We start from the raw sequence: 23,957 nt of genomic DNA, 5'->3' as shown, positions 1-23,957 counted from the left end.
ACGCAAACGACAATTTATCAGAACAACACCGGAAATGGAGTACAGGTACCAATTCCCAGAAGACACTGCAAGCTCAAAGTAGCGAGGGAATCTGGAGGCAACTTTTTCAGCTATGACAAAACGATAGGTCCCTTAAAATTTGGTTAATTCTCTATTTTGAAGAGATTGCCATGTAGCTGATGAAAATATTTTTCCAATAAGAATATTCGTCAGGCGCTTAGTTCTATTTTGGGCAAGTGATTATAGATTAGTTTTTACACCGAAAATGTGACAGATCTTGCGTGACATCCGCGGGAATAAGAACTGCTTAACAAACCTATTTGTAAGAAAGACTACTGATGCAGGTGGCCCAAATGTGGTGTGTCAATTAATAGAGCGAGCAACAGAAGTAAACATCAATAATGCAAAACCTGTGTGGTTTAATTTGTTTATTTAGTTTTCCGTTCAACTGAATGTGGTATTTATCGCATGGAAATATACAACGGGATTAAGAATGTTCTTCACAAATGCTCAAGCGTGGCATATTGGTAAAGCAAAACGTAACTAGCGGTCAATATTTTATGGAAGTGTCTAGAAATATGTGGTATAACTGCTGGTCAATATTCCATATGATGTAAGTGTTAACTTCTAACTATCTCATTTGGAAAACACCACTTTGGAGAACGCCTCGATCCTTCTTAGAGGTGGTTTTCACGTTCCATTCAATTTTTATTTCCAGATTCAACGATTAAAATAAAGCTGTTTAGCAAATGCAAACTGGCCCATTTTATTGCCGTTTGTTAGACACGCTTGAATTAACATAACTATTAGCATATAATTTGCATATCTGCCCATGCGCAATTTTGTTCACATTCTCATCTACCTCGTGGTTCAAGTTGTTGACTTAATTTATTTTGATCTCAATTCACGAACAACTTATGTACAAACTATAAGACTCTTTATTAGTCTGAGAATACATTGAAAACATGGACTTAAGCTTCCTCCTACTTTATTGAACGAGCCTATCTGTGTTTTTTGGGAATAAATCAACTCCACAAACAACAATAATTTCGTATTAAGTCTTTCATTTCCTGCCTCACTTCTTTAATTTTCCAGCAGTAAAGAATCGGGTTCAAGGATGAGTTTAAATAGACCAAAATCACCGTTGCTGCCCAAATCACGTCAAACGAAATTTCGTCGTCGATCGTTACTATAGACACAACAACAAACGGAATGTAGCAAAGCACTAATACCAACTGAACCGACAATATGCTGGACACTGTCTTCTTGTATCGAGCTATGTTCCATGGAATTCCTCCTCCGTGACCTTGGTGAAATTGTCCTTGGACTTGAGTTTGATGTTGTCGCAATGTGAAGTAAATTTTCATGTAACAAAATAGCGAAATTGCTAATGAAGATATTACACTAACGTAGACTATAATCCAGAAAATACGAAAATTCAAAAAGGAAATGGAGCCCACTAAAACACTTATCAGCCAGACACATGTAACAACTTCACGAGCTCTCCTTAAAGTTACAACTTGTCTGTAACTCATTCCCAACAAGAGGGCGAGAAGTCTGTCCACACTTACTGCGGTGGATGTGCCGACCGATACGCCACAAAGGACAGCACTTACAGCAGTGTTAGCCTTTATAATACTAGATTTCATCTTTGTTGTATCACGAGACAATATAAAGGTACAGTGAAGTGGTTGCGAAATAAGGCCAACGCAGAGATCCGTTACTGCCAGGCATTTAAACAAAAGCTTCGTCGGTGGATGAAGAGAGGTCTCTTTATGAAGAACAATGAGGATCAGAGCATTGCCCAGTGATGCAGTGATCGACAGAAAGATATTCAAGGCTACCAAAAAAACAACTACGCCTGTTTGCCACTGCGATGTGCTTGGTTGGCAGAGCTTGGTGGTGCAGTTTCCCTCTGTATAGTTCGCCATTGTTCTTATTAGCACTTCAAGATCACATTGAATATAATCGTTTGCCCATTCTAAATCCGGCTTAATGGTAATCTGGTGGTGTCCTTAACACTATGAACTAGGACTCAAGTTTTCCGAAATAAGAAAATCATAAAAAAGATGCTAACATATTCTTTGCAAGGATAATGATTGCAAAGTTCTACTCGGTTCTTTTTCGTCGTGTACAGAAAACACTTTTATGCATGTACAATGAGGACAATATCGTCGAATGTTTGAAATATTGGCAAACAAACAAACCGTGAAAAATATGAAACCGGAATCTCTCAAATCTTGATAACAACTTGACAACTTGTCGGGCAAATTTTAATTGAAAGTCCAACTGGAGAGTTCCCATTGGTCAGCAAACTGTTTGAATGTAAATTGTGATTTCTGATTGTAATCTTGCTCAGTAAAATACTGAGCTTTGCATTTCAGTGCTGTGAGTCCAATTTAACCATTAAAAACGAGACAGAATGTGATATGTTTTCTAAAATTCTGGACAAACTTATCGAGAAGGAATCCCAAAAATATGAGAGTAATTATTCTAAAAATTAATAGGCCAGCTTGAAAGACAAACAAAACGAATACGGTCGAAATCGTCCGTAATCATCAGGTTCATGTTGTGGTTGCGAAATAATGCGACGCTAAGGTTAGTGGATTGACGAAGAAAAAGATCAATGTGAAAAACAATGGAGGATCAGACCATTACATGGTGTTCTCGGAAGCCGACTTGAGAATTTGGTGGTGGCATTAAGACTAATGTCAAATATGACCATTTTAACAGTTGTCTTGTATTGATGGGGTTGACGTGCTAGTGAAAGTGCGGTTGTGGCAGGTGTAATGATTAATCAACAAAATTCATAGCAAGCTCGGGCAAACTTGAACGGTAGGAAGTAAAGCTGCATTTCAATAATGGTAAAACAATCATAAAACCATTCTTTATTAGACACTGTTGCTGTCGAAAGGACATTTTAGTAACTGAACTAGTAACTGAATAGCAACTTCCTAGCGCTGTTAAGATTCGTGCTGCATGTTACAAAGACTGGATCTATTATGATTGTTTAGTTCTTTATATACCGGCGCCATGAAATGGCGACGATCATATATTCCTTTCGGACTAGTAAAATATAATAACAGGTTGTTGAAAATAGCTGAAGAATTGACAGCATTAAGAATATGAAATTTAACCGTATAAATATTTTTAATTGCTTTGTTTTAATTTGTCAAAAGAAGAAAATTATGCTGAAGTGCTACCGATCTATAACAGGTGGCAATTTTTTTTAATGGTTGGCTTTTTTGGGAGTCTTGACCATTCACAAAACACAATAGTTGTTTACTCCGTACTGAGGAGTTTACTAATACCAACACGTTTTTAGAAACGTGTTGGTTACGTAATCATGCATAGTGTATGAGCGCAAAACAAAAGATTGCCCACGGTAGTGGACCTTCCAACATAAATCATGGCATCTTTGTTTGCTCCTTTAATGTTTGCCAGGTTTCATAACCAGTCCCCTCTATTGACTATGATTAATCTGAACGTTTTAAGCTGAATCTTCTTCTCGGCTTGCGTAAAAGCCACAACGAGCAAAGGCTTCTAGAACCATCTGTTTCAGGCATGCGTGCCAAGCAATGTAAATATTAATTTTCCCTTAAAATTAATTTTATTCTGAGCCAATTTGACTGTAAATAACGTTCGAACTGTCCAACTGGGCTCTAAACAAGACCACATAGAGCGGATTATATATAAGTTTCACTCCAAAATTAACACAAAATCGTTGACATGACAAACTTTACTGACAGTGGAAACCAGGAAACGTTTGAAAACTTAGTTTGTTCAACATTAGCGAATGAGCTGCATGCCATGTGGTTCATTGCAGCCGTGAATACGTTTCTTTCAATCGCTGCATTTCTTGGAAATTTCCTAATCCTCGTTGCTCTTCACAAGGAGACTTCACTTCATCCACCATCTAAACTCTTGTATACTTGCCTTGCAATCACCGATCTCTGCGTCGGCGTAATTCTGCAACCTGGCTTCGTCATCCTTTTGATATCAGTTATAAACGGGGGCAAGGAGTTTTGTTATCACATCTTAATCTCAAGTTATGTTCTGGGTGTTATCATATTTGGCGTGTCCTTGTCAACCTTGACTGCAATAAGTGTGGATAGACTTTTAGCCCTGTTATTGAGACTGAGATACAGACAAGTTGTAACTTTAAAGCGAAGCCGTGTAGTCGTCGCGTTGCTGTGGCTTTTACACATTTTCGTTGGCACTATGTATTTCTGGGTCCACTTTATTTTCCTATATTATGGCTATGTACAAATAACTGTATGCATCCTGATATCAGGATTCTCATACGTAAAAATTTACTTCACTCTTCGCCGTCAAAGAGCACAAATTCGAAACCGAGGTCAGCAGGGGCAGCTTTATGGAGGATGGACTCAGCCGAACGTGGCAGTATACAGAAAGACTGTTTCTTCCTCATTATGGATACAGCTGACCTTAGTAGCTTGTTATATTCCGTATGGCATACATACTGCTTTAATAGCTAAGTATGGATTGTCTTCATCTATTGTTCTTGGTGGAAGGTTTGTTTCCACATTCGTCTACCTAAACTCAACCCTGAATCCATTTCTGTACTGTTGGAAGATAAGGGAAGTTAGGCAAGCAGTGAAGGACACAATCAGGCAGTTTTCGTGTTTCTCTAGCTAGTATTAGCTTGGGTGGGAAACGGTGAATAATTAAAAAAATAATATAAACTTTTGTTTGCAGTAGAAATAAGAATAATTTACAATAAATTGCAAAATTTTCAAAAGAAGCAAACTCTTTAAAAGAAAGGTAGCAAGCACGTTAGTTGAAATATTTTATGATTGCTATGTTTCTCGCATGCAAAGGAATACACCGTTAGACAGTCACATTCAAGAGAATATTGTCAAGTGTTTGACAGTGATTCTTCGTGCAGTCGCGAAACCAAACCAAGGCAACAACAAAACAAAAAAACTGAAAACGAGAAAAAGTGAAATCTGGAAACTCAGAAATTTACAAGGAACTTGGCAACTCGTGGAGCAAATTTTAATTAAAAGTTTAAAGGTGTGTTTATCAAGCTTGACCAATATTGGAACATTACATCCCAAAATTGTAGAGTTCCCGTCAAAAGAACACCTGGTGTATCGACTGTAATTGCTCAATTGTTAATCATGCAACAAACTTTCCGAATCTAGTCTTCTTGAAAATACTCATTTTAGCGTTCTGGTGCCATGAATTCAATTTTCTCAATAAAAACAAAAACGAGGAATAATTCGGCAGGTTTGATCAAGCTTGCGAAGAGACTTCTCACGCAAAATTAATTACTAATTATCTAAAACAATAATTTTGCCGGCCTGGAAAAAAAAAAAGTAGAAAACCAATACGGTCAAAATTTGTTGGTATTCATAATTCTCATGTCGTTGTTATTAAATTCCAAATCATTAATTTTCTCTGGAGTAAAGTAATCTTTATATGGCATTGCACGTAGTTGTAACACTAAATAATATGAGCGAGAGCATAAATTAAAGTCTCTAAAGAGACAAATTTAATGTTTGATGACAACTAGTAGAACAAAGCCTTTGTAAACGACACAACGCTAAATTTCCTGGGAGGAGAGATAGAGCAGAAAACAACTGCCCAAATTGCTCTTTCACTTGAATGTAGGCAATATTTAGGCTTATAGTGCTCAAATTTTGTGAATGTGTCTAAAAACCATCCCATAACATTAAGCTGGCAAATTAGTGTTTAGTCGCGCGACTTGACCTCTTAATACTGCCATATTTTCACAGGGTGTTTGTCGAAATTTGGCGGGTTTTTTTTTTGTTTTAGATTTAAATCTATGTTTTAGTAGGGTTTCGGATTTCATCAAAATTTAATTCGAAAATCTTCGCAGCTATTCTATTTTTATTCTAAAATTAGTTTTGGAGTTGTTTGGACATTTGCTAAAAGCATTCTATATTTCTAGTTTGCGAAAATTAATGATTGACAGGTGATTTTCATTAAATTAATTAAATGGATGCTTTACGCGCACTAAAGCTTGATCGCTTCTAAATGAAAAGAAAACCCATGCAAAATAACATTAAACCAAACAACGACTCCAGAGAATGCATTGATATAATTTTAAAACGTTCTCTGTCTGAGTATAGAGTTCATTTCGTTTTCGTGATCCACAACCGCTCTTTTCTCAAAGTAGGAACAAATCGCACAGGTGTCTGAAATAATTTCGAATAACCGCTGGTCAGAATATTGACTTGAAAAGAGAGGCGTTAAAGTAAGGTTGTGAAAGTAATATTGCTCATGGCACAGTAAAATATACCCGCCTTTGCTGATTTGAACTTTACGACTTGCAAACACGCTGTGGAAAACCTATTGTTAATAACCAGGAGCCATAATCGGGGACGGAGACCGTAAGCCTTGGGATCCGCGCGCACCTATGATATGGGACAATTTTTCTATTTTTAAAACAAATTGCGCCATCCTGACGTCATTTATTCGCGCGGATCCACGCACATGTCGGGGGCTCTCGCGGGGATGTTGTCACGTTGCGTGATCAGATGGTGAGAGTTGACAGACCTTGAGAGATTATCTTGCATATTTATTCACAGCGATGGCAGGGAATAAGGCAGGGAATACGAACTAGGGCGCTTATATGTAGTTTTACGCTCTGAGCTAACGGAAAAGGTGGGTTTTTCAGGGTCGAAAACATGACTTCAATCTCGCGCTGGGAATGAATAATAAGATCTGCTTGCGCTAATTGTAAGCCTACGCGTATGTTTTTGCGTTTGTTCTGACTTAAGAATATAGCAAGAAAACTCTCTACTCAGGTATCGATCGAGTTAATTTGTGAGTTTCTCAGACAATGGTTAATCATAACCAAAACCTGTTTTGATGGTTTCCTATTGTTTCTGCTTGTTTGGTGAGTTTACAAAAGTTTTTGAAAGGAAAGTCTGACGCGTACAGTTAGCTCATTTGCATAGTGCAGCTCGTGCACTTTCAAGTCCGAGTCGGTGTTTTCAATTGTCAACAAATCTTGACAAAGATTTCTTTCTTTATCTTTTGTGCTGAGATGCTGCAACAAATTCGTCGTCGGAACACAACCTGGTCAGCGATGTCTATAAGCTTAAAGCAGAACATACCTAAATTCGACACTGTCTTACTTCACTCAAACTGGAAGAGCTTACGACGAAAATACTTAAGAAAAATTCCAACAGACGTACACGCGTTGAGTTGTGCGCCAAAAACATGAAAAATTTCGGGAATTTCGGACGCCATTTCCCCGCGCGACAACCGTAAAAATCCTCGCAGCATGTACGCGCGTGTGAGGCAGGCGATGGCGCAATTTGTTCTAAGAATAGAATTATTGTCCCATATCATGGGGACAACCCCAATACGAGAAATGGCGCGCGCTTACGGTCTCCGTCCCCGATTATGGCTCGTGTAATAACTTAATTAAAATGAACTCATTAATTCATGATTTTATCAAGGAAACTAAAGTAATAATGCTTATAGCTCAGCAAAATCTAGCCGCCTTGGTTGATTTGAACTTTAAGACTCAGGCACCGTCCACGCGTATCCGGATATTTTTGAATCCGCAACTTTTTCTTTGCGGATTCAAAAACGTCACCGTCCAGACTTAGCGTATCCAAATCGAATTCGCCTGTCCACGCGCATCCGAAGGTATCCGGATTCACTCTAGAGAAACTAGGCCTACACGTTGTGCCGCCATCTTGGTTTATTGTTCGGTAAGAGACTGGACACGATTTTTCTACGTCATCGGATTCGAAAATATCCGGATTCACCGTCCACACGTTATCGGATTCGTTGCGGATTTATTTTTTTTTTTCCACTCTGGAGAGCGGATGAAAAAATATGCGGATTCGCCGCCGAATTGGCCGGATGCGTGTGGACGGAAGCCATATCTGGAAAGAAAAAGTTGCGGAATCAAAAATATCCGGATACGTGTGGAAGGGGCCTCAGTTACTCTCAAAACCTATTGTTAATGAATTCAGTCCAGGACAATGACAAATAATTTACTAACATTTTTTTTACACGATCAGCATGGTTTATTTTGAGAAGAGTTCTTGACCATTGTTATCCAGCCGCGTATTTTTGTTTTTTTTTAATTCTTAATTCACTGGCACGCAGAAGCAAACAAGAACATTACAGCTAAGTGATACTTTGATTGCTGCCTTATGATTTCATCAAAGTGGGTTTTGGCTTTGTTATTAGTGTATTGAGTCTATAAACAAAATAAGCGGATTAATGATAAAAAGTAATAATAAATTACGCATCCTTGAGGAAAAAAATCCTTGTATGTTCTGTGTTTCGTCGTTGTTTATGGCGATTGTGTGCTGGATACCCGAATTGAACGTGGGCATCTCTTTATCAGTAGTTATTGATGTGTTCAGATTCTTTCATAGTCGTTGAGAGATGGCAAACGTGATTTTGTTTTCATAACAAGTCTGCCACGTCAGTTCTAAGAACATTCGATCTGCGGGAGTTATAAACACCACCATAAATCTACAAATACTAAATTAACTTCCAGCTCACATTCAAGTCGTAAGAAAACGACCTCACTACACCTCAAGTTAACGGGAAAATAAAATTTATCAATTAACAAATACAAAAATAGCTTGATATGAATTCAAGAAAGAAAATAAGTCTTTTTCGCATGCATGATTTGTTTATGTTATTTCAACACAGGAAGTTATTACTGCTACGATATTGCAGCATAAATGCGCTAAAAATGTCAGTAGCTTTTTATTCATGTCTGCATTATAAGTGAAGAAGATATTAGGACATTTGCAGCGTTCCTTTATTTTTCTTTTTTCAGGGACATTATTGAGAACACTGAAGAGCTATGTTTGTTAGGCTTGTCTGGATCAGTCGTCCCGTATCAAGGAATTAAAGGCTCCTTCAAATTGAAGAAGAAATCAGTTCGTTTACGCTCTTTGTTTCCAAAACAAAATTGAAAACTGCCGAAACAGGATCAAAACAGTTTAAATCAATTCTGACCAATCAGGATTTTTACGTCCATCTGGTCGACGCAGAAAGCAGAGAAAACAAAAGCCACAGTTCGAAATCTCACACCAGTTTAATGTTAACATAAGCTAACCGCGATCTCTATGGGGTAGTCCAAACATTGAATCGTTTTTAGAATCAACTGGGTCACGAGAAATTCATTCATCGCATCAATTGGGTAGTTTGGGGAAAGGGGAAGGTCAATGTGTTTGCAGGTCCAATTACGGCTGTCTCTATTTCAGATTGAAGTGAATTAATAAAATAAAGGATGAAGAATTTCTAATTCCCTTTTAACAACAGAAAAATGAATTTGCAGCCGTTTACACATGACTCGTCCATTTCAAGACGTAATCAGGATTATTGGCACTGGGTTTTTAAGTCAGATTCTGCCTCCACCACTCATCCGGACACACATCGTGATTAAACTGGGCGCGTTGGACATCCTATCCACCACGCCATTTATTCAATGTCCAGAGATGTCACAAAGATTCGAAAACTAACTGCACTAAAGCCGGTCACGAAACCCACATTGAAAAAAAAGAAAGAAGATAAATAAATAAGCAGGTGGAAATAAATGGGGAACATGCGCCCCCGACCAAGAAAGTGTTGCTACTCTTGGGGTTTTAGGGTATCCTGTGAATGATGTATTAGAAACATTAAATGACAGCACTAAGGAATCATACCAAATCGGAAAATAATATTCGTGCATGACGAAGAAAACGAAAAACGAACTTTGCAATGGCACACGATGAAGGCTGACCCGAGAATGTCACACCCTCCTAACGGCAAATAATTTCAAACTCTATTCCCGCTATACATTACATGTACACTTGGCACCTCCAACCCGCCCTCAACCCTCTGCCTCCTGACGGAAAAAATAGTAATTTATGCTAATTCAAGATAATCACAAATGAGATTTATTACCAAAGGGGATAAATAATTTTTTGCGACCTGCCCCGTGATTAGTTTCCCGGATGGTGCTACATCCGGGACTAGAGTAGATTTAGATTTAAGCATTTGAGCATCAGGTTGCAGGCCTCCTTCCTAGAAGCTTCGGTGCAGGGCAAGCTTTTCCCATCGACTTCATCCCTCCCATTTTTGGAGTATTATCGGTGGTACATTATAACAGACGTAGTGTCACGTAGGGCGTGTTTGTCCTCACCTTTGCTGGAAAAAGGTACTCATTTCCAGTTCTGTTGTAATTTGAGATGATTTTACAATAAACGGCCACTTAACTGAGTGGCCAAATTATGGCAAAGATCTGTGTCAGTTTAGTTTCCTTCCCAGTAAACCGAGCTTAGCCTTAGCAAGGCACACTGTGAAATATAATCCATAGTAACGGAGCAGAGGGCATAAATTACAATATTTTTGTTTTGTGAATAGGTTGCGTGGAATGGCTACAAGGATGAAGACCCTCGCCTAAAGGGACGGTTGTCAGGACAGGAGTTCAGGCGATACAAGAGTCAGAGCGTTGTAGTGAAGGGTTACAACATGTTTAAAGTTGGAAGAAACGCAACCATGCATCATTAGGTAGGTTGTGTGTTATCAACAACTTAAACGGCAAAACTGACGAATGGTGTGCTTCACGGCTTGTTTCACTTCTCTGACCTTCCAACAATACAGAATCGGGTTAGGGATGAGTTTAGGTACACTAAAGTGATGGTAGCTGCATGTGAAAGACGCGCGGTATCAGATACTCTTCCTCCATCGGAAATTGCATAGATTATAGACATTATGTGATACGGAAGATAGCAAACAAGTAACGCCAACTGCACCCATGCTATGCTAGAAACCGACTTCTTGTATCGAGCTATATTCAGTGGAATTCCTCCTCCGTTTTGCTGTCCTTGGTTGACACGTTCTTGGACTTGAGCTTGATGTTGACGTAATGTCAAGTAAATCTTCGTGTAAGATAAGATTGAAGCTATCAGAGAAACTAGTCCAAAAATGATATCTGCAAGCCAGGCAACTTGATCACTCCAAAAATGCATCGATCCAACTGAAATACCAATGACAAAGAAACAGACTATTACTGCACGAGTTCGTTTTAGAGTTACAACATGTCGGTATCTCAAACCAAGTAAGAGGGCGAGAAATCTGTCCACACTTATTGCCGCCGTTGTCGCGGCTGATGTCCCACACAAGAGAAATCCTGTAACAATGAATCCATCCTTGAGGTAAGTTATCTTAATTACACGTGCCAAAATCGCGACTGCAAAGAGCGGCTGCGAAATGACGCCAGCACAAAGGTCAGTGACCGCAAGACATTGAAATAAAAGTTTTGTTGGTGGATGAAGAGAAGATTCTTTATGAAGAGCAACGAGGATCAGAGCATTGCTCACTGATGCAGTAATGGACAGGAAAATGTTCAAGGCTGAAAGAAACACAGCAGCACCTGTAAGCGACATTGATATGTTTGCTTGATGCACTTTACTTTAATCTTCAGTGAGATTCGCCACTTTGGCGCGCTGAAACGTGTTGGCAGTTCAAAAAGAGGCTCTAATTGTAAGAAAATGAATGATTTTACATTTTGTCAGATCCGTCACTTTTATTGAACTGGAAAACTGACAGCAGTCATAGTACAATAAAACATTTCCGCTATCGTTAGAAGGCGACAAAAAGCTTTTAAAACCATCCGCTATCTGCAAAAAGCTCGATCGTTTTAATTTTGATTTTAACGTGGGAATTTTAGGCTTGTATTTTATTATCATTTTTTCTTTCAATAAATCTTAGATATTGCAGTACTTTTCGAATCATGTGTGTTCTCCAGTTACTTCAAAAGTCTTTCTTATTACTAACTTATAGGTCGGGGAACACTTTAACAAAACAATGTAAGCAATGTTGTCCCAGGAATATTATTTATCTGACTTAATTCAACTAACGATTCCGCCTGACCCTGTTCTGTGTACCTAAAGAACATTGAACTACTGCAGCGTGTTCTTCAGGACAGTTAATATTTTACACTACTCCTGACCACTTGATAACAGCTTTTATTAGGCACTAAGCTGTGTTCTTTTAGAAATCCACGAACCTAATTAGCTATGATCTCATCGTTTTCTATTGAACAATTAGATTATTTGCTGTCGATTTCTATGAGGTAATAGTTAATGAGGCCGGAGGCCGAATCAACTATCGCTTCATAGAAATCGAAAGCAAATAATCTAATTGTTTCACTGGAATACTTACTTCAAATCATCTTCAGCAAACCATTTCCAATTGTTTTTGCACATTGTATTCAACTTAACGTTTTCGAAACATTGCACGGACCGAATTGTCATTGGAAATTTTTGTTGTGTACACGCGCTCACCAGTTTTTCAACATTTTCTAGTTTTTTAAAAGTCACGAAATGGTGAATGTTTTTCTTTTAGTCTCCTCAGGAATTTAATTATCCATTTGTATCTAAATTTTCTTCTGTAACCTCGCAAGAACGAGAAAACGTCACTAGTTCTCATACGCCACCATGCAGCCACCGCACACCAATGGCTGATAGAATACGAGTAGCTCAACCAATCAGATTTCAGCGTTTGTATGCTAGTATACTAGTAGAATTCTACTAATCAAACAATAGTGTTTCTGTCGAGGAACTATCGGTCTGATAGTTGCCCCGCGGAAATTTGATATTCTTAAAACAAGTATTTTCCCGAGAAACGAAGCTTCGATGACGAATATGCTAGTTTAAGGAACATCAAATTTCCGCGGGGCGACTATCAGACCGATAGTTCCAAGACATAAACACTCTATTGTCTTTCTTATTCACCAATAAATTTTCTTCCGTGTGCCGTTTCAAAAATAATTTATATTGAACTATTTTAAACTTTTTTCGATGAAAGCCGCATATTGAAAGCCAAATGTGAGATTTGAAAAAGAGAACAGACAAAAACCCACTCAACACAATTTCAATTGTTTATTTTCTATAAGCCCGCTGTTATTTGTAGATAAGTATACTTACATCAAACTGTAAACGCCTGCCTGCAGAAAGCATAGTACAAGCGCAAAAGAAACAAAATGGGAGACTCAAGTATTTGACTTACTAGGGATTTGACGGACACGAAAAACGATTTCAAACAAAGATGAAAAAAACTCATTTAACATATAATAACGCCGGTTGCCTCTACATTTTTCTAATGAAATAGATGTAGCGGATCTATTCAACGCATGTGGTTAATCTTTAGTTGGTAAAACGAAAGAGGTTATTCTTGTTATCTTAACATGATAATGTTGAACTACATTATTCCAGTTCTTAAGCTCTACATTGGAGACCTAACTTGAGCTTCGGGAAGCGTTTTGTCCTAAAGAAGGTAAGAACTTGAGGAAAACTTTCTTTGAAAATACGCGGAAGTCCTTCATTTGCGCAAAGTAAATCATGAAGTTTATCAAACTGCTGCAGTATGCAGTAGCTCCGGCGGCATAGCGCACAAGGAAGTCCGTTGCAAACCCTCGCTGTGGCTCAGCTATTTGCGTATACGCCACATTAGTCACAAAGAACAAGTAAGGGATAGTAAAGGCGAAGGTAACTGCGATGAGAAGAGATGTGCCTTTTATTCTTGTGGTTGTAAGCTTTGCCTTGAAGGCATTACTCACACTGTTATCAACTTTCCTCTTTCCTCTGAACCACACAGTTCTGATCAAACATACGTTCATGTGAATCACAACAACACTCGGAAAAATATATTGTATTGGAAAAATTACCAGCGTTATTTTGAATGGATAGAAATTCTGGTCATTTCGACAGATGACTGTAAAATGGGTTTGGTTAAGATCCACTTTGATCCCATCATATGCTGCTGCCGGGATCACCATGACGACCATTCCTAAGACCCATGCAGAAATAATCATTTTACGGACTGTCGCAGTGCTGAATGTGCGTGGAAACTTTCGTGTTGATAAGTACTTCTCAACATTGATTACAACCAGGTTGTTCATTGTAATGGCAGGAAAGATGAAGTGGAAGTATCGAGCTATCTTGCACGGCCAGCCACTTTGAAAGACATCAAATAATATTTGAATGCATAGAAGAGGAAGCGACACCAAACAAGACAGAAGATCAGACAGTGACAAGCTTCGTATGTACAAGTTCAGGTTGCGCATGAAACGGCTCCTCTGGAATGGTGTCCTCGTGGTCTTTTGGCAAAGAAAATAAAATATCAAGCAATTGCCGAGAAATCCCACACCACCCACTGCTAACAAAATTGAACAGAGAACACTTTTGGCTGTCACACCAGCAGGCGTGAAGATGTAAACAGGATACATTGCTTCTGTGTGGTTATGCAGATACGACGAATTGTTTTCAGAGACAATGACAGGCAGCCAGGTTATATTATTGCTTTCCATGTCCAAATGTTCAATCTGAGCGAAACAAACAAATTAACAAAACGAAACAAACATGAGTACTTTATCATTACGTGAATTGCTCCCCTTCCTTCTATAAATTCCTTTAACATTAAAATAAGAGGACGCTGTTGTTTTGATCTGATATCACTGGATGGAATGCTGGGTACTCCATCGTAGGTTAATCTGCTCCCTCCCTCCTGACTACAAGAGTGCACCACAACTTGCGGCTACTGACGGCTTAAGTCAAGTGTGTCAGCTCAAGGGCACAGATCAGACCGGCAGGCAGACGTTTATGTTTGAACCCAGTTTCCGTAAAACAAAGCATCCCCATCTCTTCCCTAAAGAAGAGAGAATTGCGCCACAAATACAGCCCCTTCTTTAGTTAGTGTTGATTTTTAGACGTGATGTCGTTTGTACCTAGTGGGTATAATTATTAAGGTTTGAGAACAAATTAGAGGGCGCAGTATTTCATTAAAGTGGTTGCTTTTATGTTTACAGAAAGCGGGTCATGTGACAAAATATTGAAGTTAGATGGTTTAATTTTGCTCGACAACTTTGATCGAGTTTGTTGTTTTTGCTATAGGATCAATATGTTTTGTCGTGCACTCCCGCTTATGCCTTCCGGCAATTAAAAATAAAACCGATATTTCATTGTTTTGGAATTCATTTCGTAAGATGAAATGCAAATTTAACAGCACTTTAAAGTGCCTATGAAATAAAAAATAATTCCTGCTTGTTTGAAAGGCTTTTCAAAACAAAGGAGAAGGGAGTTTTCCTTTTCAAAATATCTTCTTTCTTTTGTGGCATGACATAACGAGTTGCATTTTGTTTCTTTTGCGTTGTACATTCCTGCAGCCAAATTTGAAACACACTGCTCCAATATTTCTAGAGACGTTCTTGATTCAGTGTTTTACTGTTTTAGTGATACTACGTATGACGTCATCCCGTTCCTCACTTACACAGTACAAAAAGCAAATATCTCTGAAACGAAAGAAGATATTCCAAACAGGTAAATGCCAGGCTTCGCTTTTTTCCGGAAAAGCCTTTCAAATATAAGCAGTAATTATTTTTCACTTCATAAGCACTTAAGAAAAGTTATCCTGTAATTAAAAAATACTTAATATATGGCTTGTGTTTGTATACGATCTAACGTGCGCTCTGAGTGGCTAACTGTAGGGCATTATACTTCCGTAATGCCCACGGGCCGATTACGGGCGTGCGAAGACAGAGATAAAAAGCCATATGATAAACAAGTTATTAACCTCGAACGTTCGGTCTTTATGGGAAAATCTTAAACCTCGACCTTAACATATTGACCGGCTATCGCTCGGTCAATACGGCAAGGTCTCTGTTTGAGATTTTCTCGTAATGACCTTATTCTCGGTTGATAAATAGTTTATAACGAATTCGAGCAGAGGAATATGCTCGTAAAATATTATCCGCCTTTTGAACCTTAGGCAGTTGCAAAGAGTTGAAGTTCTAATTAAACAGACATATCTGGAAAGAGGTCATGAACGTTTTGCCTACAAGCGTTTTTACACTTGTAAATAAAAGGCTCCTAGACCAGGCTATTCAGCGATGCAGAAAGCCAAGGATAGTTTCTCTTAATTCTCACGCAAAATTATGGTACACTCTCTTTTTGTATATACGAATATATTTTATAAGAATAGAATGCATTTTGTGGTTGGAAATTTGTCAATACAATACAACTATATGTTTTTAACTAAAGTGTATAGAATTCGTTGTTTCTCTAAAAGGCAAAACTTGCCAAAAAGCAACGAAAACAGCATTAGCCGTGTGTTCGACGTTAATAGCATTTCTGCAAGAAGTTTTGTGTGTCATATCAGATTTTAATGCCTGCAGACTGGCTCCGAAATTTCTTCAACACTATCCAGACACCAAATACATTAGAAAACAGAACTGTCATACGCTATAATCTAAGAATATTTTCAAAAATATTTTCAGCCTAAAATCGGCAGAAAAATCAGAATTATTAGCCTCGATGGGAAAAACAATTTTCTTATAAAAAAGAGTGTTTCTTTTTTCAGAAAGGGGAATGTCTTTAATTGCGATCTATTAACGGCGGGTATCTTTTAATTTAGCAACCCTTAGTCTCACTTCAACTTTTCCGATGGCAATTAAAAGCGAAATACTTAAGTTATATATCGTATTTTTTTAGACCGAAATATTTTGATGGTGCCTTTTGCATGTATGATACTGTGTTTAAACAAAGTCGATTTATCTATTCATATGAATGCCAACTGAGAATTTTGGCCGTTCTGTTATTGTTCATCGAAACTTTCAAGGGAAATACAAATCACTTAAAAAGAAGCTCTTATACAGGGAAAACACGAAAACTTTTCGCGTTATTCTACACTACACTATCATTGGGCAGTTTGCACACCTTAAAAATTGTCCTGAAATGGAAAACGGTTAGCATGATCAATGCTGTGGTGTAAAAGAGAGATCATTTTAAAATGAAAGTAAATATCTACATACGTTACTAAAACGGAGGCTTCTCCGCACGTAGCAATGAGCAAGACGATACTATCTCCACAGAAAACGCCACAAAGGGATCCAGGTTATTGAGCAGGCTCACCGTGAACTAAAAAACAACAAACTGCTTGTTAAGTGGAATATGATTCCACGCACTGCTGCTAATCACACTTTAACATAAAACAGGCTCGTTACCAGGGTCTCTCGTCTGTTTTTAGATACCCTAAGTACCTTATCTGACGAAGCATTTTACCTCAATCCACGTGACTTACAATATTACATAAAAACCGAGTTTGAATACGCGAAACATGACTCTGGCCTTGCAGCATACGAGGGTGTTGTGTTATAACGGTTTGAATTTATAATGTTTGTGAGGGGAAAAATGGAAATCGAAGTTATAGCAAACAATTGTGATATGTTGACAATAAAATCGACTTAACTCAATGTTTTGTTGTCACGTTTCGCGCATTCAAACTCAGTTGTTCTGTCATGTCTCGCTGCATGTTCGCTTAAAAATAAAAAAAGAAAAATAACAACAAAAACAACAAAATAACTCCTGTCTTCTTGCGCGTGAGCTTGGACCGCCTATGATTACCCCTGAATCAGTGAAGAGGTATACCCTGTGGAACGGAAGATAGACAAAAACACTTGTTCAGAGAAAGGGAACGGTGGGCAAAAGGCTATCTTTAAAACGAGGAATCGGGGAATCGGGGAATCGGGGAATCGGGGAATCGGGGAATCGGGGAATCGGGGAATCGGGGAATCGGGGAATCGGGGAATCGGGGAATCGGGGAATCGGGGAATCGGGGAATCGGGGAATCGGGGAATCGGGGAATCGGGGAATCGGGGAATCGGGGAATCGGGGAATCGGGGAATCGGGGAATCGGGGAATAGGAATGGGAAACGGGGAATCTTTAAAAGCGGGAATTTTTAAAATGAGGAATCTTTAAAAGCGGGAATCTTTAAAATGGGGAATCATTTTTAAGCGGGAATCTTTAAAAGCAGGTGATTTCTTGTCAACCACTGTTTCGACTTTCCGTCCTTGTTCCTGGTTTTTGTGATAAAAACGGCTCCAAACGACCCTTCCCTATCACATCTTGTTCGCGGAAATCATTCCACTTAAACTGTAGAAGACCTTCAAAGCGACCGATTCTTTCTTCTTTAAAGTGAATGCAATGAGCACTTTGAAATTGTCTTCGCATGACTGCGTGGCGTAGAAAGAGGTATCATTAAGCACGCAATGACGGATTATACGCGAAATTCGCCGTCACATCGTTCGGGTATCGAGCATCGAATTACTTTATTGCTGGTTTTCAGTGTCACGCCATTCAAAATAAATCAAAATCAAAATCAAAACAGTTCAAATGATAAAGTCCAGAATCTTGAAGACAAAAAAGGTAAATATGCAAAGACTTTCGCCAAGATTCAGGTCACAGCAATGTTTCTGAAGCAAGATATGCGGAGAATTTTTTTACCCAAATTTATAGAGATTTTGATGGAGACGCCATGCTGGCGCTCATCCGGATGGCGGCCGGAAACCAACAGAAACATCTGTCACTGAGTTTTGCTACAAAAGCGTGAATTTATCTCTTCAGAAACTCAAAAACATTTTAAAAATAATACTTTTTCTAATACATGAACTGTTCAGATAGCCAAATTTTCCGAAATAAGTCACTCTTTTAACCAACATGACAGGTTTCTTGCCAGTCATGTAAATGCCGCGGTACGCAAAAGCTTAGAAATTCAAGCGTAGTCTATTACAAAACCAAGAACCCACTTGGAGCAAAAATTTGTATGACTATTAGTTTTCAGCTGCTCTTACACCTCATGAAAGTAAAATCTCAAGATGATTAATAGTTTTATAGTTTGAATTTTGGCGACGTCATGTGAAAACCAGCTTTAGGGGACTGTTGATTTATCGATTAAACAACCAAAAACGTGTTTACCCTGCCATATATTTGTCGTTAAGTCGTAAGTCCTTCCATTAGCACATGATAAGGCTACGAGAAATATCCATCGCTGCGAAACAAAACGTCACAGTTCGGAGTTAAGATAAATCCAGGCGGTTCGATTCTTTGGTCGGTCTAGCGGATCTCAAAGAGTGAGAATCGGGATTTGAACCGCTCCACTATCCCGCTAAACCGATGTGCTTTAATAGCGTGCAGTAAAATTACAATGAATAAATTCCACAACTGTCTCTGTGCCTATTGAGTTGATACATGTGACAGAATAAATAGCTTCCGGTGGGAAACTGAGAGATTCTCGTTCACTTTTCAGCAAAGATTAAAGCTATTAAATATTCCCCACTTTAAAGATTCCCCGTTTTTAAGATTCCCGCTTTTAAAGATTCCCCATTTTAAAGATTCCCCGTTCCCCGTTCCCCGTTCCCCGTTCCCCATTCCCATTCCCATTCCCATTCCCATTCCCATTCCCCGATTCCCTGTTCCCCGTTTTAAAGATAGCCGTGGGCAAAACGTCAACCACAATTGATTGATATTTTCACATCCGTTTGTTTGTTTGGTTTGTTTGTTTGTTTGTTTTTCACCCACCTTCAGGTATGAGAGTGGGTAAAGGGAAATCCGTTCAATCCCACTCGTTTTTGTTTTGTTTTGTTTCGTTTTGCACGCACCCTACAACAACAACAATGTTTTATTTACTCTTGACATTTAATACACATTTTCTAAGAAAATCACAATAACTTAGGGAAAAGATATGTGTTTAAAGTCGAGCCAGGGAGATAAATGAACGTTGCGGTTTTCGAGTTATTCCCCTGCCTTTTACGTGCAAGACAAAATAAGACCAAGGGAATGAATGAGACAAGTAAATAAAGTGCAAACACAAGGAGACAGACCGAACTATACGAGCAGTGGATATTCGAAGGAATTGGATGTTCAAGATGCTAGTGACTTCATGCTTTTTTCGAGTTGTTCAGAGAAGAGATATAACTTAATTTGTTTAGAAAATTGGTACACATATGAAGATTTTTCAAATTAGGAGGAATATTATGCCAAAAGACGAAAGCAATAAAGGATAAAGTTTGTTTCCCGGTGTTTGCTCTGACTCGTGATGTGCAGAGTTTTTGGCTAGCGGCGTGTCTAGTATTATAAGTATGAATGCTACTAGCGTACTGGAAAAAATCGTGAAAAACGTTTGCAAGAAGGTTCCTATGCCACAAGTAAGTAAATCTTAATACATGTAAACGCTAAACATTGTTCACTGTGAGAAGTTCTAAAGGTTTAGTAGAGGAACAGCGCTATCGGTTTGCACACCGAAAGTTGTTTCTAAGAAGCAATTCTAAACTGGGAAACATTGTTGGACCTTGTTGGGAAGGCAAGTGTTTCCCGGTTTAGCTAAAGCCGCATAGGAAACATATGATAGCAAATTTTGCTTCTCAGAAACAAGAAGATGTTTTACCCTCAGGTCAAAAAAGTTTTGCTTCCCAGGCACAAATTTTGCTTCCGAAACATGGGTTCGCAGTTTAGCCACTGAAAGCAATGTTCTTAGTTTCCGCTGCTGCTCGTTATAAATTGCTTCCCAGCAACGGCGAACGTACAACAATGGCTGACGGCGAAGTCGAAGAAGAAGAGCCACAAGCAGGTGATAGAAAAGGGAAGGGAAAGAAGGAAAAAAAAAATTGGGAGGACGAAGGGATGGAGTTACTCATTGTCTTATATGACTGTTTGTGGAATGTAGCCCATGAATACTGCATGAATAGGGAGAAAGAGGAAGTGGCTTACTGTCAAATCGATGCACAGATGTCAGAAAAATATGATATCGCAAGGGACTATACAAAAGCAAATGGAAAATTCTTAAATCATAATTTATGAGCGCTGGAACGAAAAAAGAATTCTCCCCAGACTTCTTTGGAAGTACGTTTTATTGTAATGCGCATGCGTGACCGTTTGTTTTCCGAGACAATCTTTGCTCAGTTTAGCCACTGGGGCAGCAAAATATTTTGTTTGCTTCCCGCTAATTTTTCCACCCCGGAAACATAACAAGAATGAAACACCATGAAAGCAATATTGTCTAGTTTTTAGTGCTGCTCATTAAAGAATGTTTCCGAGCAACGGCGAGCGTGCAACAATGGCTGGTGGCGAAGTCAAAGTAGAAGAGTCACAAATGGGAGACAGGAAAGGGAACGGAAAGAAGGAAATATATTGGATCTTTCCAACATATTTCCTCCTTTCCGTGGGGTAGAGTTACTCACCACCTTGTATGAAGACAAAGCCTGTTCTTGGAATGCAGCACACGAAGACGACACGAAAAGGGACAAAAAGGAAGTGGAAATGGACGATTATAAAAGGCAAATGGAAAATTCTGCGATCACAATTTATGCGTATGGGTGCCTCTTTGTTTTCTGAAACAACACTAACTTCGTTTAGCCACGGGGGCAGAATAAAATAAGAAAAAAAAGTAAATCTTGGTCTACACGTTTGTGAAGTTAAAATGTTCTAAAACGCGACGTTTTGGGCAGTGTTACTGCTCTTCTTCAGGCACCATACTTCCAGCTCAATATTGCGGATTTGAAAGCATTATCAAGGTTTTTGTGAGGGTTATCGCAGCCCCAGTGCTACGGCTGATAACACTTAATGCTGGATGTCAAGAAACACAATAATCATTTAGTGGAAGTCCCTGTCATGCTACAAAAAAGGACCAATGGTAAACAAGGTCTTTACTTGACTGAGTTCCGAAAGAATCATATCTCATTCATGATAATGTCAGCTAACTGGAAAGGACATGTGTCCATCACTTTGAAGGAAAGATGGCCTCATTATTAGCAAGAAAACAGCAGCTCATATTAAGTAGTCTTAAATTTGGGAATGACACATGTGTTCATCACTTTGAAAGAAAGGTGGCCTCATTACTAGCAGAAAAACAATTCAAATTGAGTGATCTAAAATTTGGGAATGAAACATGTGTCCATCACTTTGAAACAAAGGTGGCGTCATTACTAGCAAGAGAACATCTCAAATTAAGTAGCCAAAATCTTGGGAACGACACATTTCCATCACTTTAAAAGAAAGGTGGCGTTATTATTAGCAAGTGAGCAGCCCAAATTAAGCAGTCTAAAATTTGAAAGTATAATGGCAAATAACCCCGTTAAATAATACATCATACCTTTGACGCTTTATGTAGTGGAAAAATTTATTATCATAATGTACAATGAAAATTGACATGCCAAATATTTGCCACTTTTGAAACAATAAGTGAAGCTTCCTCAGCTTAGAAGTCGTTTTGCACACAATTCGTTTCGCAACAGTTACACCAGGCCTCGAGATCGAAAATGGAGAACTTTTCCTTACGCTACAACAATTCAAGTGAGCTGAACGAAACAAGCACATTACCAGCAGTACTAATAGGGCGGCCCCGGCATCTGTTCATTCCTGTCTTGAATATTTTCCTCTCCATCACTGCATCAGTGGGCAATGCTCTGATCCTTGTTGCTCTTCATAAAGAGACTTCCCTTCATCCTCCAACGAAACTCTTGTTTCGATGCCTGGCGGTCACTGATCTTTGTGTTGGCCTTATTACACAACCTCTCTATGCTATGGCTGTTATGCCTCGCGATACAAAGACAAATTGGGTTGTTTTAAATTATTTCATCACTGGGAATTATATTTCAAGCTATATGCTATGCGGAGTGTCGAGCTTGACATCGACCGCGATAAGCGTGGACAGACTTCTCGCACTGTTATTGGGACTGAGATACAAACAAGTTGTCACAATGTGGCGGGTTAGAGCAGTCCTGATATCTTTTTGGCTAGTTGGTGTTACTAGTGGATTGATGTACCTTTGGAGCGAAAGCACTACCTGGATCGTAGTCTTCGTTTTCCTCGTACTTTGTCTTGTAACATCAATCTCCTCTTATACGAAAATTTATCTTAAATTGCGAGAACACCAAACTCAAGTACAAGACCGTGTTCACCAGGGACAGACGAGCGGGACAGGAATTACTCTGAACATTGAACGCTACAAGAAGACAGTTTCCAGTATATCATGGGTTCAGTTGACATTAATTATTTGTTATGTTCCGTATGGTATCGAGTCTTTATTGTGGATAAACGGAATAGGTACGGATTATTCTTGGCTGTCTACAGCAACCCTTGTCTACTTAAGCTCGTCTCTTAATCCGATTCTTTATTGTTGGAAAATGAGAGAAGTCCGACAAGCAGTAAAGGACACAATCAGACAATTTTGCTGTCGGGTTAACTAAGTTGTTTGGCACATTTATGCGAATTCGGGCGTGAGTTAAGTCGTTTCGCATATCATTAAACAAAATGCGCAATTAAAACAGTTAGCTTTCTTCAAAACCTAAGTCCAAACTAATCGTCTCAATGCTTTTTATCAGTTCTATTGCCTTTTGTTGATTCACAGGAGTTTTAACTGATCTTTCTAGTGAGCATCATTGAAAAACAAAAATACATCTACATTAACTGATGCGACGGTCATAAACCAGCAACTGCTATCAGAAAAAGCGTTGTTTCTCTGTAAACGTTCTGTCTATCTCACTTAACACGGAACACCTCATTCGAATAAACAAGGCTGCTCTACAGACAGCAATAACGAAACCTCGTTAACAGTAATGTGTTTCTCCAAGATATTTGAGGGCACTAAGTATGACTTTGCCACCTGCTCATATGTTGTTAACCATGACAGGAGCTCGATGTTGAATCGTTCGAAAAGCGCATTAATGTAGGCAAAACAATAACAACCTGAAAAAAAAAAAAAAGAAAAAAAAAAGACTTTGGTGTCGATATCGCAATGAACTTTGTAGTACTTAACACTAGTTCAAAAACGGAAGCATTATGTTCGCCGGCCGCATTTACAACAGTCAGGTTAGAGGATAGCTGTTCAATGGATGGTTGTGTTGAATCGGTCAAATCGCGCACAGAATGGTTACAAAATATTGTAAAATGAATTAGATAAATGAATGTCCTTGTAACCATGTTAAGAAAAGTCAGCTTTAATTTTTGTAGCATATACATGGAGCAAGCCGGTTATGCAAACTAAATAAAGAGCTTTTTTTCTATTTGTATTCATTTTGCATAATATTACTATTTTCATTTACACGCGTTGGAGAATAACATTCTTATTTCCCCAACTTTCCATGATGCCTTAAGTTGATCGTCTTAAT

The 23,957-nt window shown here is 38.7% G+C and overlaps 5 protein-coding genes across 5 annotated transcripts; 2 read left to right on the top strand and 3 right to left on the bottom strand.

The window, feature by feature from the left end:
- Window positions 1–1,025: 1,025 nt before the first annotated feature.
- LOC145460206 (melanocortin receptor 4-like) lies at window positions 1,026–1,931 on the bottom strand. The gene has a single exon (XM_081444950.1). The coding sequence runs from the start codon at window positions 1,929–1,931 to the stop codon at window positions 1,026–1,028; it is 906 nt and encodes a 301-aa protein (XP_081301076.1).
- A 287-nt stretch (window positions 1,932–2,218) lies between these two features.
- On the top strand, window positions 2,219–5,344 carry LOC145460205 (melanocyte-stimulating hormone receptor-like). Its single transcript, XM_081444949.1, has one exon. The coding sequence runs from the start codon at window positions 3,730–3,732 to the stop codon at window positions 4,657–4,659; it is 930 nt and encodes a 309-aa protein (XP_081301075.1). The 5' UTR covers window positions 2,219–3,729; the 3' UTR covers window positions 4,660–5,344.
- Window positions 5,345–10,589: 5,245 nt separating this feature from the next.
- On the bottom strand, window positions 10,590–11,402 carry LOC145502195 (5-hydroxytryptamine receptor 1D-like). Its single transcript, XM_081481455.1, has one exon. It carries the CDS (start codon window positions 11,400–11,402, stop codon window positions 10,590–10,592), a length of 813 nt encoding a protein of 270 aa, XP_081337581.1.
- A 1,825-nt stretch (window positions 11,403–13,227) lies between these two features.
- LOC145460481 (protein trapped in endoderm-1-like) lies at window positions 13,228–14,711 on the bottom strand. The gene has a single exon (XM_081445315.1). It carries the CDS (start codon window positions 14,324–14,326, stop codon window positions 13,256–13,258), a length of 1,071 nt encoding a protein of 356 aa, XP_081301441.1. The 5' UTR covers window positions 14,327–14,711; the 3' UTR covers window positions 13,228–13,255.
- Window positions 14,712–21,914: 7,203 nt separating this feature from the next.
- LOC145460539 (melanocortin receptor 4-like) lies at window positions 21,915–23,063 on the top strand. The gene has a single exon (XM_081445378.1). It carries the CDS (start codon window positions 22,107–22,109, stop codon window positions 23,034–23,036), a length of 930 nt encoding a protein of 309 aa, XP_081301504.1. The 5' UTR covers window positions 21,915–22,106; the 3' UTR covers window positions 23,037–23,063.
- Window positions 23,064–23,957: the final 894 nt, after the last annotated feature.

The sequence above is a fragment of the Orbicella franksi genome, chromosome 11 (assembly GCF_964199315.1).
Source record: "Orbicella franksi chromosome 11, jaOrbFran1.1, whole genome shotgun sequence".
NCBI lineage: Eukaryota > Metazoa > Cnidaria > Anthozoa > Scleractinia > Merulinidae > Orbicella > Orbicella franksi.
The sequence above is the reverse complement of the archived record's forward strand: the minus strand, read 5'-3'. Positions and strand labels throughout refer to the sequence as shown.